A 16,992-nucleotide genomic window follows, 5' to 3' on the forward strand; every position below is an offset into this window, starting at 1 on the left:
TGTCAGAGGACCCCACTCTGAACTCATCCTGCAACACAGGAAAACGCTCTAATTGGGGGATTTTCTACATCATTAACTCTGATGAGTACCCACCCCACCCCCTGCCTCCCCCTCTCCACTCTCCCTCTCTCTGTATGTCTCTCACACCCACACTTTTCTCCAACTTAATCTGGCTTCTTCACATTCTCGGCCTCTTTCATCCTTTCGGCAAAAGCTTGACTTTTTTTTTTCTTTTTCATTCAGGCTGTGTTGTTTGCTTAATTATTCACATATGAGACCCTAACAGTAAGGTAAAAAGTGTGTAAATAGTGAAAGTCTTACCTGTGCACTTGTTATATACACAAAAGAGCTAAAAGCCATTTCCACAGTTTGAGGTCCTGTATTACTTTCCTTGGGTAATCCTTTAAAGAAAAAGTACTTACTGACTTTTTAATACAAACTTTGTTCTGCACAGATTTTCCCTTTTATGTAAAGTGCAAAACATCGTGTCACCACATTTTTTTTTCTTATAAGGAAAATATGCTGGGATGAAATATCATGATATAAATATGCATATTAAAATGTTGTTGAAAAAAAATAATGCAACTTATTTTTAAAATCAGGATATCTTGCTGAGCTCTGTAACTTGGATCTAAGTGTGACACATCTATTTTCATGTTAAGAATTTAAAAAGATCCTGCAAAAACATCCATGTTTCACCCACTGGCTCATCCATATGGTCCTTGAAGTACGGTCTGCTCAGCCCTCCATCTGTCCAGGACAGTGTCTCACATGCTGAGGTGCCCAGCGAGCACGGCGGCACGGGCCCTCTGTGAACATGTGTTGCAGCGGCTGAACCTTGCAGCCTGCCTGCCAGCCTGCCTGCCTGCCTGGGGGCAATTAGGGAGCCGAGCCCTGTGGTCGGAGGCCCCCCTGGGAAGTCCTGATTGATTGGAGTCTCATCTTCCTAACAGGCTGGCATCCTGCCACAAACCCATGGAAAAGCAGAGAGGATTGAGAGGGGTAAAAAGAAAGAAAACCATGACAGAGAGAGAGACGAGGCGCACAAGTGTTTGCAGCAAAGAAAAAAAAATGTCTCTGCTCATGTATGTCAGATGACAACGATTATACTGTAGTAATCTTGGATTGCTCTAGTAGTCTTAGGGAGGTTAAAAACCCCACAGTGACTGTGGGAATGAGTGCATAGGTCAACATGAAAGCACTGCAGTGAGAACGCGGAGATACAATTTCTATCAAACTATATTTATTTTCAGTAGATCTCCATTTGTTCCAGAATATGAACATCAACAATCCGGACAAAATCCAAAAGAAATAAAACAATGATATCACTAAGACAGACATAACTAGGGCATGTAAGACAATCTTCTGTACATTTTCACAGACAATAATAAAAATAACTAAAACTAGTGCAATGTTGTCTGTTATCTAACCTTTGGCTTATTCTTGGCCCAAAACATTTATGCTGCACCCTAAATGTCCTGTTAATACATAAGATAATTCTGGTTTCCTGTGCTGTGTGAGGTCCTGGCGTCGTTCACCATCGTGTAAAACTACATGAAGACAGATGATGAACAGCGACTGTAACATTATTTATCGCCTTTAGGTCGGACAAGAGTCAATTTCAAAAGTATCCAAAACTAAGGAAAAAAAGTGGAGTGTGACTTTGTAACAATCTGGGCAGAAATGAGTCTCCTTTTTTATTTTTAACAAAAGAAAAAACACATTTTATATAGAAATATAAAAAATGTGTTTCTGAAATTGCACTTTAAGATGAGTTTTCTATCACTCTTGTTCTGTTAAGAAGTCAAAAAATATATAAATTTCAACCTCCAAAGATTTGTTTGAGATGGTACCTGCACATGCAAAAACATTTCAATGTCACAGTCTTATTTATTTACCTCTACTGTCCATATGAAGCATATTGTGCTCCAACTTTAAGATGATTGGGGCTTAACCCTGTAACAGATGGCATAAGACTAATATTGTGTCACTAATGACCAAAGCAGTAACAATCCATGTTTCCTCTTGTTTGAAAAAGAAAAAAAACTACAACAAAATGGTTACAAGGGTCTATTTAGTGCAGCCTGAGACCGTTTCTCCCCCTTCTGTTCGGGACAAAGAGGATACACTTGGATCAATTGTGTCGAACAAAGACCGAACTATGTGGGGTGACGCATCACACAGGGCTCTTTCTGCTGCCCCGCACGTACACGCAGCCACCCAACACTGAGCTGCCAACAGGTTTTCTCCTCCAACAGTCACTCAAGCAAAAAGAGGGCTACTCCGCTGACTAGCCTGCGTTTTTTGTCTACTTCCTCTGCCTTTCTTCTGCTTCCTCCCTTCTTTAAAGCACAAGTCAGAAAAAACGTATCCGTGCAGAAATATTTTTGGTATATTCCCGGTCCCAGTTGAGGTGACCCTTTTCCCACCAGACGAAGATCTCTTAAAGAAGCTTCTCCTCACTGATCATCTTCTTCCAGTCACGCCAAGATATCTAAAACATGGACTCGCGTATCTAAACTGCGTAGCAAGTAGAAACATAAACCATACTACAGGTGGACATAAAACGAAAACCAGCTACACGGCTTTTATAACTAAACAGATTAGTGAGATGAGCAGTGACACTGTAGTGTGTCTTCATGCCTCGATTTCACATTAAACAGAGACCAAAGGTTCATTCACAAAGTCCTCTAAGACTCTGATTAGCAGACCCATGTAAATTCGACAGCTGGACTAATTAGTAAAAACACAAATGTGGTGTAAGGAAAAAAAAGAGAATAGTAAAGAATGAGAATGATATTTTGCTCGACTCAAATGATTTCGATAAATGAAAAGTGATGAATAAGAATTCCCGCATTTTGGCAGTTTTTAATGAGTGTCTTCACTGTTGGTGCACCCAAAGAGCTGCAGCAAAGGATCAGGCATGAAACATATGCATTCAGAGCCTGTTTGTGACTCGTAAATACTTCTAGGTGTCATAAACCGTTTGCTTTGTTTCACCAAGAAGACATTTGTTTTTAACGAACCCAAGGCAACAATAGACACCTAGAGATTGGAGAGAGGACGAGCAAAAATATCGGAAACTTTTAACCCGCTGAAGGTTTCAGTTGTTTTTTAAGGGGGAAGAAGTAAAAAAGAAAATAAAGTCTCCCCCCGAAACAAAAATTCTTACGTCCTCAGCTTTCACAGTTCAGAATCCGCTTCTTTCACTTAGTGGCGTAGCACGTGACGTGTCACTTCCAGCATTGCTCACGTCGACCGCCGAGCTCGTTAGTCACATGGGTTGCCAGGTCTTGTCCATAGACTGGATGTGTTCCTTGGCTTTCATCCTCAGCGCAGCAATACTGGAGCTGCGCTGGTCCACATCCTCCAAAGGGTACTTTTCAGGGTATGGTGCTGGACACTGATAAGGAGGAGGAGCCATGCTCTGCATCCCCTGACCCATGGACGGATGGGGATGAGTGTGAGGGTGTGGATGAGGACCATGAGGACCATGAGGACCATGAGGACCATGAGGAGCGTGAGGAGCGTGGGGGGTGGAGTTGAGGAAATGGTGGCTTGGGTAGCTGGGCTGGAGGCCTTGAGCTGGACCCATGAAGCCTGGGATACTGTGTACAGGTGTAGCACTGGACAGGGGAGAGGTCAGCCAGGGTTCCAAGGGGAGGGAGTTGGTCATTGGACCCATGCTGGTGTGAACTGGTGCCGGACGGTTGAAAGAGAGCATGGGTGAATCGTGGAGCTTCATGGTGCTGGCGTCCATTTTTTCCTGCCGGCGCCATTTAGCTCTGCGGTTCTGAAACCAGACCTGGAAGAAAAATGACAGAAAAATAAGGTATGTGTAAATATGATGGAGTGCAGAGTTTTTCATTCTGGATAGGGTAATACTCGAATATACTCGACAACACTGGGGGAGTTTTTTGAATGAATACAGCCTTTCACGTAGTGTGAATATGAGATTTTATTCCAGAATAATAAGAATATCGCTAAAAAAAAAACCAAAAGCACGACAGAAATGTTTGAAGTGCTTCTTAGCAATCTTTGAAATGGTGTTGCCTTTAATGAAGTTCACGTTACCTGAACTCGGACTTCGGGGAGGTTCACCTTCATGGCGAGCTCCTCGCGGCTGTACACGTCTGGGTAATGGGACTTTTCAAAGGCACGCTCCAGCTCGTGCAGCTGGTAGGTGGTGAAGGTGGTGCGGTTGCGCCTGTGTTTCTTCTTGGGCTGCTCATCCTTGCTTGGGTCCGGAGACTTGCCTTCATCGCTCTCTATACTCTTCCTCAGCTCGCTCAGTTCCTGATCACATTTGTTTGTAAATAAGCCGGAGTCTGTGGAAGAGCCCAGGAAAAAATATTGTGAGTTTTTATTTCCTCCACATGCTTTTTGACTGGACTAAGTGAATGAGAACTACAGTTTAGAGAGAAATACAAATGGAGAATGCAGTTTCCCACTTTCCAGTAGAGCAAACATTAGTTTGACACCTGCAACAATAGGCCACTGTAGGTCAGTGAAGCAAGCAATTCCCCGTACCTCAATGAAGCTCCAAAACATTCCTAATCGGATTTAGGAAGCTTTTTCCAGTGTTTACTTTTCTTCAAAGTTAAAAGGTCTTTAAAAAGAAATTTGAAAACCACTGTTTTTATCTACACGCTCAACAGCCACTCTTAGTTTGTTACCATTTTTGGCTAAGCTCACAGCAGATCTGAAAGAATCTATTTCCCCTGTGCAGGAGAGCCAAAGCACGGAAACGTCCCGAGCTCTGTCCGCCTTTAGGATCACAGGTTACTGACAAGCTGGTGTTTACAGACACTACAAAGCTTTCACTGACACTGTCCCTCCTCATAACCCTCCCCGTCAAACGATTCCTCTCTCGATTCTTCTTCCTCAGCTCTATTTCTAATCGAATCAACGTGCACGTTCATCGACAGTATACAGAAACATGGGAGAGGCCACAGGGGAAAACAGGGAGGTGTTTAAGGTCATCCAGACCAGCCAGCAAACTGATTTAGCTAAACAAAGTACAGACATGATGATCCGGGAATAAAATAATCTACTCGAGTTAAGAGTTAATAAGTGCCAAGCTTGGATCTGACTCAAAGACTTAATTTCATTCAGGATGTTAGATAAGATAAATCACAGAAAGTGGGTTAAGCTGATTTTAATTAAGGGCTAATTTTGTATTAAGGTAAACCATAGAAACATCAGTATCATCAGTATCTCTTACACCAACTAACATAGTGAGACAAGCAAAAATCTCGTTTTTTTAATGAGCTTTCAAAGCATTTTTGTTATATTCAGCAGTTACTCTACAGAGCAGCACAGGTGTTTATCTAAAAGTGTAAAGGTGATGGCTGATATTCGCCATATTTTCGCTCTGGTTTTGGTCTCTATCAGCCATTAAGGAAGTATTTGGCTCTTTGCTTTAACAGATGTAACTATAACAGATGTAACTGTAACAAATGTAACTGTATTCTGACTGCAGATATTTTTCAGGTTTGTCAGGCTGAGAGATGCCAGGGGCAGACCCCGATCTCAATGAGACTTCTTCTTCTTCTTCTCTGATTTAATAACGACAGTTCAAGACTTTAAAGAGAAGGAAAAGGTCATTTAAAAACACCGTCATCACACGACCAGCTCAGACCGTGTGGTTTACGATAGTCTCGGCTGTGTTAGCAGCAGAGAGTGCATCACAGCTGAGGCAGTCTTCACGTTTGGGTAAAACAGCTCTAGCTATCGGCTGCGTATGTTCGTGAAGAATTGATTTATAGTCCCAATTTTTTGACTTCCTAAAAGCTGATATTGGTACGAGTCCTCATCGCTCATCAGTGCAGCTCTAAACCAAAACAGTCATGTTTAAAGGCAGGAAGTGAAATAAGGGACTGAAGCTACAGACTGAGGTCATAACATGTTCAGGAATACACTTTTATGTTGATTGATATTTCAGAGCTTCAGCAGACTGTGTACGAATCTGAATGCTAGCTTGTTTCTGTTAATGGGATGCGGTGATGGAGATAAAGGAGGGGGTCGACTGTGGTCTTTCTGCTGGAGAAACGGGAGCCGAGGCAAAAGCAAAGCAGGGTTTTGGGGTTCATTTATCCACCTCTCATTAAGCAGCTATGACAAAGACCAGGCTCCGACAAAGGCAGAGGTCAGGCCTGGTTCAGTGACCAGCTCTTGGCCTGTCAGCCCATCACAGCCACTGGTCTGAAGCCTCCCTACTGTTTATCAGCCAGCAGAACATCTCAGCACGGAGAGGAGAGGGGGGTGGCCCGACTGACACCGAACACAGAGAAGCTGCTCGGTCAGGAGGAACTGGGCCGACTTCACACAGGATGGAGTGATGTCATTGGTGTTGATGGATGTTAATGCACTGAAACCAAACTGCATGTGAGTCACTTAAAAGCAGTGTTTCTGCTTCGTCTCCGAACAACTTTTTCTCTTGTTCCTGCCACAAAATCACCAACCACCTGCCTGATCCTGTGTGTGAAAATAGCTTCAGATTAAACATGATTCAATTTGATTCTAGGAGCGAACGATAACAATAAAGAGCGATTGGACTACGGTACAATCTAATCTGCACAGAAGAGAAGATTAGGGGAATTCCACAAGGGGATGGGATTGGTCTTGGGGACATAAACCCCCTGCACCATCTTGTCCTGTGATTTATCTCTCAATCTCAGTCCACACGGTGGAGTTAATGCAGCAGGCTTTACATGGCAACGGTGTTTAATGCATTGATTTTGAATCGGTGTGTGAGAGGTTTGCATACAAAGGTGGAATAACCTCATTTAAAGTGATCAGACTTTTGATGATATGCAGTAATTATAACTGAATGTCACAGATTTGAAGCTGCTTCTGTTACTCATTTTGTATATTTTGTGTGTGTGAGAGTTGAAAATCAGATTTTGCTTTATTAGATTTTTACACCAGATTCTAAATCTCAGGTCAAAATAAAGGCCTGCGAGTGTATTCTGGGTGTTTGTGTGATGTCCTTTAAGTGGCTGTTTTTATGAAATTGTGTTTTAAAATGTTTGCTTCACTTGTTATTTATGTCATTTGATCTGTTTCCTGCTTTTTACCACAACTGCCGATAAAACAGTCACGTCACGAAGCTTGACTGGTTTATTCTGGTTCCTGAGCGAGGTTTGGACTATAAAAGGCTCAAACTGTGTTTGTGGTCAGATAATGTCATATTCAGCTATCTGGTAGTATAAAAACATATTGTGTTTGCCCAGCAGCATCAATAACTTCAGTCTACCTATGTTCTGCATTACATCATTCCTTAAAGTTAGAAAAAGTAAAGATCACTTCAGTCCAGCAGTGATGCTGCTGTATAATCAATATCTCTGACCATCTCTATGCTTTGAGGCTTTGATGATTCACCCTCAGTAACAAACTCTGCAGCAGCTGATCCATACTGCTCAAAGAGCTCCCAAAATTTAATGAAACAAAATCATCTTAAAAGGTGGTGCTACTCTTAAAAAAATCAGCTTTGCCAGGATGGAGAGCAACAGCCTGACTCACCGTTGTACTGCTGCTGCTCTGTGCCGCTGCTGCTTCTCAGAGAGGAAAGGTGCCCGCTGTAGGACGGGTGCGACGAGGGCTCCAGCTGCTTCCCGGTCTCCGCCAGGCTGTCTATGTTCACTTTGTGGGGTCCGGGGGCCGTGGCGGGACTTAGCAAGGGGTCCTGTTCTTTGCTGAAACCCAGGATGACATCGATGCTGTGGACGCGGCCTCCCACTGCAACGCCCCCACCTTTACCCAGTTCGTGGAAATTGCTGGGCGAGAGGCAGCTGTCGTCCACCATGCTCATGGTATCCAGCGATAAATGCATTCGAGCGTCTGGGCAATCACCTGGGCCTGGGGTCGAGGGAAGATGTTTGGGTGAGGCTATGCAGACCCAGATCACTAGGTCACCTAGGATGACTGTTATCCATCTAAACCTGATTATCTTCTTCAGAGGCCCAGGGGGTCAGGACCCCGTAGACTCTGAGTGTTCCAACAAACCACTAATAAGATTGTGACTATGGGTCAACCTCATACCAAGGAGCCTTTCTAATAAAACGTTGTACTGCTGGACTTAATATTAAGGAAACTAAGGCTAACATTTTCAAACGTAGTCACATTTTGGGTGAATCTTTGGACTAACGCGCACTTTTCCTGACAAATAAGTCATGAAGTTGTTGGATTTGTGTTTGTTACATAAGAAGTAAATAATTAGAGCCTAATGAGACCGTGGCAATGCTTACCTCTTGGAAGTAAATATGCTGAAGTACTGAAGTTACTGATGCCAGTGCTCCACCTGTTCCTCTCAGCAGCTCTCCCTCCAACTTCACTCTTCCCAGATCCGCTATGTGCACCGCCTGCAGTCGCTCAGCTGGCGTTGATTGCCTAGCATTTCTCTAAATATGTTCTCTTTGTGCGACAAACAGCCCCAAATAGATGCACTCCAATGGTAAAGAGCATTTAGTAGCTGAGTTCAGACGCTATCCACTCCAGCTCAGAGAGGAGAGTGGGAGAGGAGTGAGCCGGAGAGAGAGAGAGAGAGGTGGACAAAGCTGAGGCGGTGTAGGAGGTGAAACGAGGGGATTAGGAGAGGGCTGTTAATTGCAATCCTTCCCCTTTAAGAGTGATTGGCGGCTGTTTTCTGCTCAAGTAACTGTTTTAAATGTCATTTCCATTTACCCCCGACGGAGAAGGCCCGGCTAATGAAGCCCGGACGAGACTTTCTTTCATAAATTTATTGTTTTAAAGACAAAAGAATCGCTCAAAGTTTTCACTAATCACTGCCGGGACCCCTTTGTGTGAAAATACCGGAAGAAAGGAAAAGGTGAAATTGTAATGCACACAATAGAACAACAACAAAAAGAAAACAATTTACCACGAGGTTTATTTTGTGTAATAAAAATGTAAAATACCACATGTATGTTCTGTGGTGGCTCTCTGTCTGATTTGCTACTACTTTAGTTTTATTAACTACAAACTCAAAAGCAAAGTGCAACAACGTAACCACTGATGTACTCAAAATATATCATTTTAAACAGATCAGGCTTCATGCATGTAATTATTTACCATCTTAATTTCTGATTTTTCTAGTTTATATGCACTGTTTTTATTCTGTTATTAGACAAACTTTTTTGTAGTAGTTATCGGCAGCCTGCGATATTTAAACCTTTAATTCTTCTCCTTTTATTGTTCTGTCATTTCAGTTTTTGTTTTATTTGCATATGAAGCAAGTTTGCATGAACCACCCACTAAAAGAGATTAATGAAAGCCAGTCAGTTGTTTAAATGGATTAAAAAGAGAGCTAATGTTTTATAGTGTGGTTTAATGGCTCCACAGTTAATCAAATCAGTCAAAATAAGACTGTTTTGTGGAACTTGAACCTTTTACTCTCCTGCAGTGCTGTGTGTGGCTTTCAAACACGATCCATCACTTCAAAGATAACTGTAACAAAGACAAGAACTGCCTTGGCTTTGGAAAACCCATTAAATATATATAAAATATGCTTAAACAGTGGAATAGGTGACAGAAAATACCTGTGGTGACACAGAACATCTACACAACGTCTGATTAAAAATGCCATGTCCATTTAAGACCATAGATTTAAACTATTTCATAGAAGCAGAAGAAAACTCTGTGTGGTAAGCGAAGTCATAAAGGGACATTATCACCTCAGGGTTATTTCATTTGACTGAGTGGTGTTTCTCAAGAGACCGCAGCGCAAAAGACTGAGAGGTAGGGCACAGAGTTTGGAGGCCACAGACCTCAAAGTTGACCCTGGCTTAGCGTCACAGAAATTAGCACCGACTCTAAAGACGCTAAAGAGATTTCCTCTGACCTCAGAACATATCTCAAAATAAAGACAGATACAGATAAACGCACGATTGAATCTAAAACTCGGACCTTCCTCAGATTCATGTTGACACAGCTCGGGTGCAAAAAGACGGGAGATCAAAATGCAAATTTGTTTTTTGAGAAGAAACTGTCCTGTGATCATTTCAAATTCCTCGTCGCAGGCTTTTTGTTTTTATGTTACACTTCTGTGCTACAAAGGACTGTAATTTTTCTGCACATGCCCCACAGTAAAACGTCTATTTACATGTCAGTGGAGACAGCAAACGCTTCACCTGCAGATCACCCTTGCTAAATTTGGAGCTTTCTCATCCGCCATCTACGGCGGCACCGAGCGAGTCCTGTCGTCATGTGATCTTGTGTCACTTGAGCACAGTTGGCAACCTACGCGCATTCTTCACTTAAGTAGAAGTACAGACACTTGTGTTGAAAAAAAGGCTCTGGGAGAAGATGAAGCACTGATACAAATTCTTTATTAAAAGTTCAAATGTGCTCAAATGATCAAAGTCTAAACCTAACCGAGTGACTTTGCCTTCACACCTAAACAGACTGTAGGTGACTGTAAACGATGCTGCCTAACATCTCCAACTCTTCTCCATCTGTCATGCATGATAAGCACTGGTGTTGGATGCACTGTGTTTTTATGTGAACTGGTACTTTTATAGCATCTTTTCAATCATCCATTCATACAATCACATTCACACACTCACACAAATGCATCAGGGGAAACATAGGGTTCAGCATTTTGCCCGGGGATGCAGATTGGAGGAGCCGGGAATCAAACTTTCCAAAAATTATTAGACGACCTACTCTACCTCCTGAGCTACAGCTCCTATTTAGGATGTTAAATACTCAATAACTCCCCTCAAATGATTTAAAGCTGAAGTAACCAGTGAAAGAAAATGTAAGGAGTACAAAGTAAAGATATATGCCTTAAAATGAAGGAGCTAAGAGTAAAAGTAAACACTCAAGTAAATCATGGGTACTGGAAACTCTACCTAAGTACAGTTACAATGTAACACTTCATTATTTCGCACCTCTGGACATCAGGGAAGTTAATGTGGGAGTGAAGACAGCAAGAGGTAAGAGACAAGTTATTTTTTACTCTCCCACTAGCAGGATACCAAAGAGGTGTAGATGCATTATGGGTAATGTAGTTTTTGTCAAGGAAGAATGAGTATAATAAAAAAAATCTGTAACTTTAAAGCTGATTTTGATTGACAGTGCCAGCTGTAAGTTTCCAACGCCACTGACAGGGTAACCTCACCACTGCAGTGCACAGTGTGAAGTACTGCTGTAGTACTACTGTAGTACTACTGTAGTACTACTGTAGTACTGCTGTAGCCAATGCATTAACAAAATGAAAAGGTATGTTTTCAGCCCATAATTCACTGATGTTATCTAAACAAGGCCAAAGAGTGTAGGGTCCATGGCAGAGATTCAGTTTCGGTGTAATAATAAAATATTAGAGCCGCCTTTAAACAACACAAATAATTTATGGGTTTAAATCTATATGATTAAGTGCTGAAGCACAAAAAGGAAATGTATTTTCTCTGAACTATTCCTCTTAGTTCAGAGGCAAGACTGCCTACAAGCTTATAAAGCAATGATAGACTAAGGTGCTAACTTATCCTGAGATGACGTTAATACATTTTTGACCTTACGTAGTTTCTCTGTTATCCCGACTGAGCATAAATTGGTTAAGAAGGGGCAGTGTAGTTATCAAGCTGCTTAGTTTTATCAGATGACAGTGTAAGTCCCCCTGATCCTATTAGAAGTAAAAACAGCTAACTTGTAAATGAACAGTGTCAGCTTGTTAGGGGCGTGGGTGGGAGTGGGGGCAGAGAGAGGAGGGGGAGTACAGGAGGTAAAAAGAGGGAAGGGGACCAGAAAGGGAGTGGAAGTGGGACAAATGTGGAAGTATCACAAGGAAGGCAAAGTCATCTGTCTGTGAAGATGTCTACCTCTGAGAGTAACCTAGCACACACACACACACACGCACGCACGCACGCACACAGACACACACACACACACACACACACACACACACACACACACACACACACACACACAGTGTCCTTTCGTGATTGGCTCTCATTGGTTACAATTCCACTATCTGCAAAACTACTGAGTGTTTCCATGGTTACGTCAGCTCCATTGCTATTTGCAGTCAGTGTTTACATGGATACGTTCATTCATACACACACACATACACACACACATACACACACACACACACACACACGTGTATATATGTATGCACATATATAAATACATACTGCTCACAAAAACATTTAAACACTTTTACTGGATCTTGAATGAAAGAACTTGAAAATCTTTATTGACACATGTTGTGTGACACTCACATGACATCAAAAACTGAAATCCGATTCAGAATCACACCAAAAATAGAAGTAAAAAATTTAGTGTTCACTTAAATTGTATTTTATTTATTTACTTTTTTATGTTTTTTGAACAGTATCTGTGTATCTATCAGGCTAGCTATGTAGCCAACCTTGCTTCACACAATCATTTTAAGACGGCAGCTGTCTGCAATGCTTGCTGGAAGAAATAGTTACTGTAACTCCTGTACCCAGCAAATTGATTAAATTAAGTTCAGTGAACTGCTGAAATCTCTGTCGGAGTCTCGGGTGTTTCCAGCTCATTTCTTTCAAATTTTTTTAAAAATAAAAACACTTTCAGGAGGAAGACGCGCTTTCAGAGCTCTGGAATTCAGATTGCAAACTAAATTAAATACAAAGCTTTAAGCTAATGTTACTCTAAATTCTGATTAAACTGTTAGTGATGAGCTCCTTTGCTATGCTCAGTTTCTACGGCTAGTTCTCTGGAAACGCTAACAATCGTAGCCCTAAACACTCTGTTTAAGCTACTACTTACACTTTGGAGGAACAGGCAGGTAGGTAATGTTACAGAGGACACAGCCTCTGGCTTTTGCTTCTTCCAAAACACCCCCGAATGTACTAGCTTACTCCATAAAAAATGCACCTTCTGTTGGACCCTTCCTGCTTAATAAGCACCTGTTTTAAAAAGGGGCCCAAGAGCCCGCTCCATGAGACCACACAATATCCACCATCATCCACCTTTAGCCAAATTTTAACCCCTACAAAGACCTGTTTTAATCACTCACTCTGTCAACATCCTTGTCACGCAAGCACCTCTACTGTGAGACTCTACCCAAGAGACAGACGCTGCTCTTAACCTTATTTTCATAATTGAATTACAGCTGCCCCCTGTCACAGGATAAGCGCGGGCTTATCCCGATTTCTCATGTTAAGTGATACAATGATTTACATCAGCAAACCATCAATGTGTTACAGCATGTTATAATGAAACAATGTGTAGGAAAACCTAACAGATAAAACTTTGCATCTGTTGGACGGAAGACACAAAAAAGTTTACTGTCAAGCTGGAGAAGTGCTCCTCTGTGCATTCGTGTCTATGAGGAAGGAAGAAGAAAAAAATCTTGTCTGAAAAGTCAATGACGTTTGTGTGGATTTTAGAAAAGGAAGTGATACGCTTTGCCATCTCTGAAGCGTGAGGTGAGAATAGTCCTCATTGGAGATGTGCGCAGAGAAATAATTAAACGACGAGTAAGAACAATATAAAGACAAATATGACAAAAGCTCATTTACTTTTTTGAGAGCAATCAAGTGTTCAGAAGCAAACTTGACTTCATGACGCATAAAGACTGTGCTAAGCTTGAGCTTCTTAGATGCTGTACTTGACTGTTCGCTCTGACCTAAAGAAAACATAGGCAGTCCTTAAGGTCTGCCTGAATATTGATCCATTGATTTGATATTTGTGACAATCAGCTACTTGAATGACAAGGTAGAAAACAGCTGTAGCTGAAACACTGTGAGTGCGTACTGAAAGCAGAAATGCGTCTGATGGCAGTCTGCTCTTAGACGCTCTTCTGCTTTTAATCGTTTGTATAAAGTGAGTAAAATGTATCTATAGATGAGAAGTCGGTCACAAAGTCTTATACAGTGTTATCGACAAACATCAGCTTCTGTAAGGTCAAAGGAGAACGGGGGTGGGGGGATAATATAGGTGGGGGGCTTCATCTCTTATGGCCAAAAAAGTAAGAAGCAACATTTTAAACTGATTTTCCAAAAAGTCTTGACTAAAACAATGTGGACAATGGCATCCTCAAAAGGGTGACCTTAGGAAATCACATGACAGGGTGGGGCTACCTTTTCACAATGAGCTCACCCGAAACCTTGGCTGATTGTGACCTACACCTGTTTTCACACCTTAGCTCGTGTGATTAGGTAGAGGATCATTTAGGGGGTCCATGTCCCTCTTGTGGGGGGGGACACTCCCACAAGGCTTAAATCTGGGACTCTCCATCAGTCGCTCTTAGAAGCAAAGAAGCCTCTCGGATGAAACGTCTTCAAGAAACTTAAAGAAGTCCAGACGCTTTCCTTTCCAAGCTCCTTAGGATACGGCAGTGTTGCAATATTCTGTCTGGTGATGTTGTATTCCTGCTTGCATCTACAAAAACGGACGTCGCGTTTCTCCCACTGAAAACGCTACGTCCAGGTGAACAGAATCAACTTTTGGAGATTTACTTACCTGGATGATTGAGAATGCATCAAGACAGTCACAGTTTGACTCAGTCTGTCTACAATCACTCTCAGGGAGATTGAAATTATTGCTGACTTCTTTTTATCACAACACCCATGGCAGGTTTTAGTGACAGTGTTGTTGTGTTTGACAATATAACTTTGTACCACATAAAATAAGTGAAGTGAGATATCTTTATCATCCTGGATAAACAGATATGCACGGACACCGAGGAAATAATTTGCAACTAAAAAAGGCGATAAATGTTATTGCAACACTCAGCATATTGGAAAATGTTAAACATCACAATAATGTTGTGTCATGTTTTGTGTGGTGTCTGCTATTTCCCACCTTGAATTAATAACAGCTCCAATTCACTTAAATGGATCTTAGGTTTGTGCTTGCTGATCTACTTCAGGGTTTTCTTGAAGTACTGAAATAGTTCCCCTGCTGGAAAAGAATCATCTAACTTCCTAAAACACACCCAGACCTATGGATGTCTATCCCAAACATCACAGCTCTCAAGAGTCTGGCACTCCTGATGGACAGAACAACACAGAAGCTCGTATCCATGCTGCGGTTGAATATTTCTGAAAATATGAAGCAAAACTCTACAGAGATGGTAAATGGTCTGTATTTGTATAGCGCTTTACTTAGTCCCTAAGGACCCCAAAGTGCTTTACACTACATCCAGTCATCCACACATTCACACACTGGTGATGGCAGCTACATTGTAGCCACAGCTGCCCTGGGGCGCACTGACAGAGGCGAGGCTGCCGGACACTGGCGCCACCGGGCCCTCTGACCACCACCAGTAGGCAACGGGTGAAGTGTCTTGCCCAACGACACAACGACCGAGACTGTCCGAGCCGAACCGGCAACCTTCCGATTACAAGACGAACTGCCAACTCTTGAGCCACGATCACCCCCAGTTTAAATGTTACTGATCTGACACACAGAACCACAAACAAAATATATTCATTTTATAAGCATATCAATGAGCCCGATGGCACACGGTTGGATGGAGTTATAGTTAATTGCAGAGAAAAGTGGTTTTCCTGGAATTTGTAGCTGCGAGGATGATAGCGTTTTCTACGAAGAGCATCTTATGTCTAATACCTCAATTGGCTCAAGGAGCTTGGTTGGTGCTTCGATTCTGACCTTAGACCATCTGAACTGACCACAATCCACTTAAATCACACCAAGATAAACCCTCTTAGGTCAGTCCCCATGATCCCTTTTCACACTGCTGCACCTATACAGATTGTTGGGTGGGGCAGAAACCGGGGATTGTTCACTAACACATGCACAGCGAATTAAAGTCCACATGGAAAAGTACCAGTGGATTCACCAAACGTCCATATAAGTTATTAGTGTATTAGGAGCCGTAGGGACACCAGCAACCAAAGCAGTGAATGTTATGTTGTCTCTGGTTGATGCAAAGTAATAATAACAATAATCATTATTAATATTATTCAATAAGACCACTGGACTAACATTCACACAGTTTGGGGGACAACGGCAAGACACTAAACTATTACTAATAACAATGTAACTATTTGTGTTGTATGATTCATTCATTTATCTTTTGCATGACTTTGAGCCAGCTCTATGTGTATGTTAGAAAACAGATATGGCTTCAGCTCAGCAAACAGTCTCCCTTTGATGTTAACGCATCACACATGACAAAACATTATGTATACGCAACAAATCTGATGCACCCAGAAATGTTTTGTTTGTAGCGTGACTGTAAATACAGTGACACGCGTCTCATTTTTGATGTGCATTCCAGCAAATTATATTTTGAAAGGAAGCAGTGATTACACCAGAGCTTTAATCTTTATTTTGAGGGTTCAGAAAAAAGTTGATTCTGTTCATCTGGACGTAGCGTATTCAGTGGGAGAAACTTCGTCATTTATCCAGCTTTTTTGTGATTTGGATGATTCGGCATACGTCAAGACATTTAATTTGACGGTTGTTACAGCCATATTTAACACACTAGCTTAAATACTATTTGTTTTGTTTTGTTTTAGAAATTCTTAATGAAGCTGGAAAATTTAAATGCAATACTTTCCACAAACAAAATTTAGACTACAGACAAAAAGGCTCTGCAAACAGAAATATGAGGATGTTACAGTTAATTTGCCCAATATGAGATGGTTACGTTTTAATTGGAGGACTGCAGCCTGTACATAAGTGTGCATACTGTGCAAAGCTGAAAGTCAATGCTTCAAGCTCTCATGTGAGGTCAGAGAGTTAGGAACAAAAACGTGGGACTGCATCGTATTGTGCGCCTAACTTTGCCTATCCTGGAACAGCTGAAGCCAACAGCTGAGTCCCTATCCATTCTGTTTCAGCAGATTAGCTGTTGGCTAAGTGTTACTAGAACGTGCACCTTAGAAAGCATTAGGTTCTCTGAGAAAAACGTATCAGCTCACCCAGCGACATATGGATACCTGGATGAAAGCTCCGTCACACCTAAACACACACGAGCAGAAAAACATGTGATGCTTGTGAAAAAAACTTTCAATAATGTTTAAATCATTCTCA

General features: G+C 41.8%; 1 protein-coding gene across 1 annotated transcript; it reads right to left on the reverse strand.

Annotated features, from left to right (window-relative positions):
* Positions 1 to 1,256: 1,256 nt before the first annotated feature.
* On the reverse strand, positions 1,257 to 8,577 carry rx1 (retinal homeobox gene 1). Its single transcript, XM_063466843.1, has 4 exons — positions 8,250 to 8,577; positions 7,525 to 7,860; positions 4,075 to 4,328; positions 1,257 to 3,805 (listed from the first exon to the last, which is right to left on the reverse strand). Exons 2-4 carry the CDS (start codon positions 7,832 to 7,834, stop codon positions 3,275 to 3,277), a joined length of 1,095 nt encoding a protein of 364 aa, XP_063322913.1. The 5' UTR covers positions 7,835 to 7,860; positions 8,250 to 8,577; the 3' UTR covers positions 1,257 to 3,274.
* Between the last annotated feature and the right edge of the window lie 8,415 nt (positions 8,578 to 16,992).

The sequence above is a fragment of the Pelmatolapia mariae genome, linkage group LG23 (assembly GCF_036321145.2).
Source record: "Pelmatolapia mariae isolate MD_Pm_ZW linkage group LG23, Pm_UMD_F_2, whole genome shotgun sequence".
NCBI lineage: Eukaryota > Metazoa > Chordata > Actinopteri > Cichliformes > Cichlidae > Pelmatolapia > Pelmatolapia mariae.

Coding starts and splice junctions, on each gene's coding strand:
- rx1 (XM_063466843.1), bottom strand. CDS start 7,834: ATGCATTTATCGCTGGATACCATGAGCATGGTGGACGACAGCTGCCTC. Junction 4,329..7,524: donor AGAGCAGCAGCAGTACAACG/GTGAGTCAGGCT, acceptor GCTCTTCCACAG/ACTCCGGCTTATTTACAAAC. Junction 3,806..4,074: donor TCCCCGAAGTCCGAGTTCAG/GTAACGTGAACT, acceptor TTTTTCTTCCAG/GTCTGGTTTCAGAACCGCAG.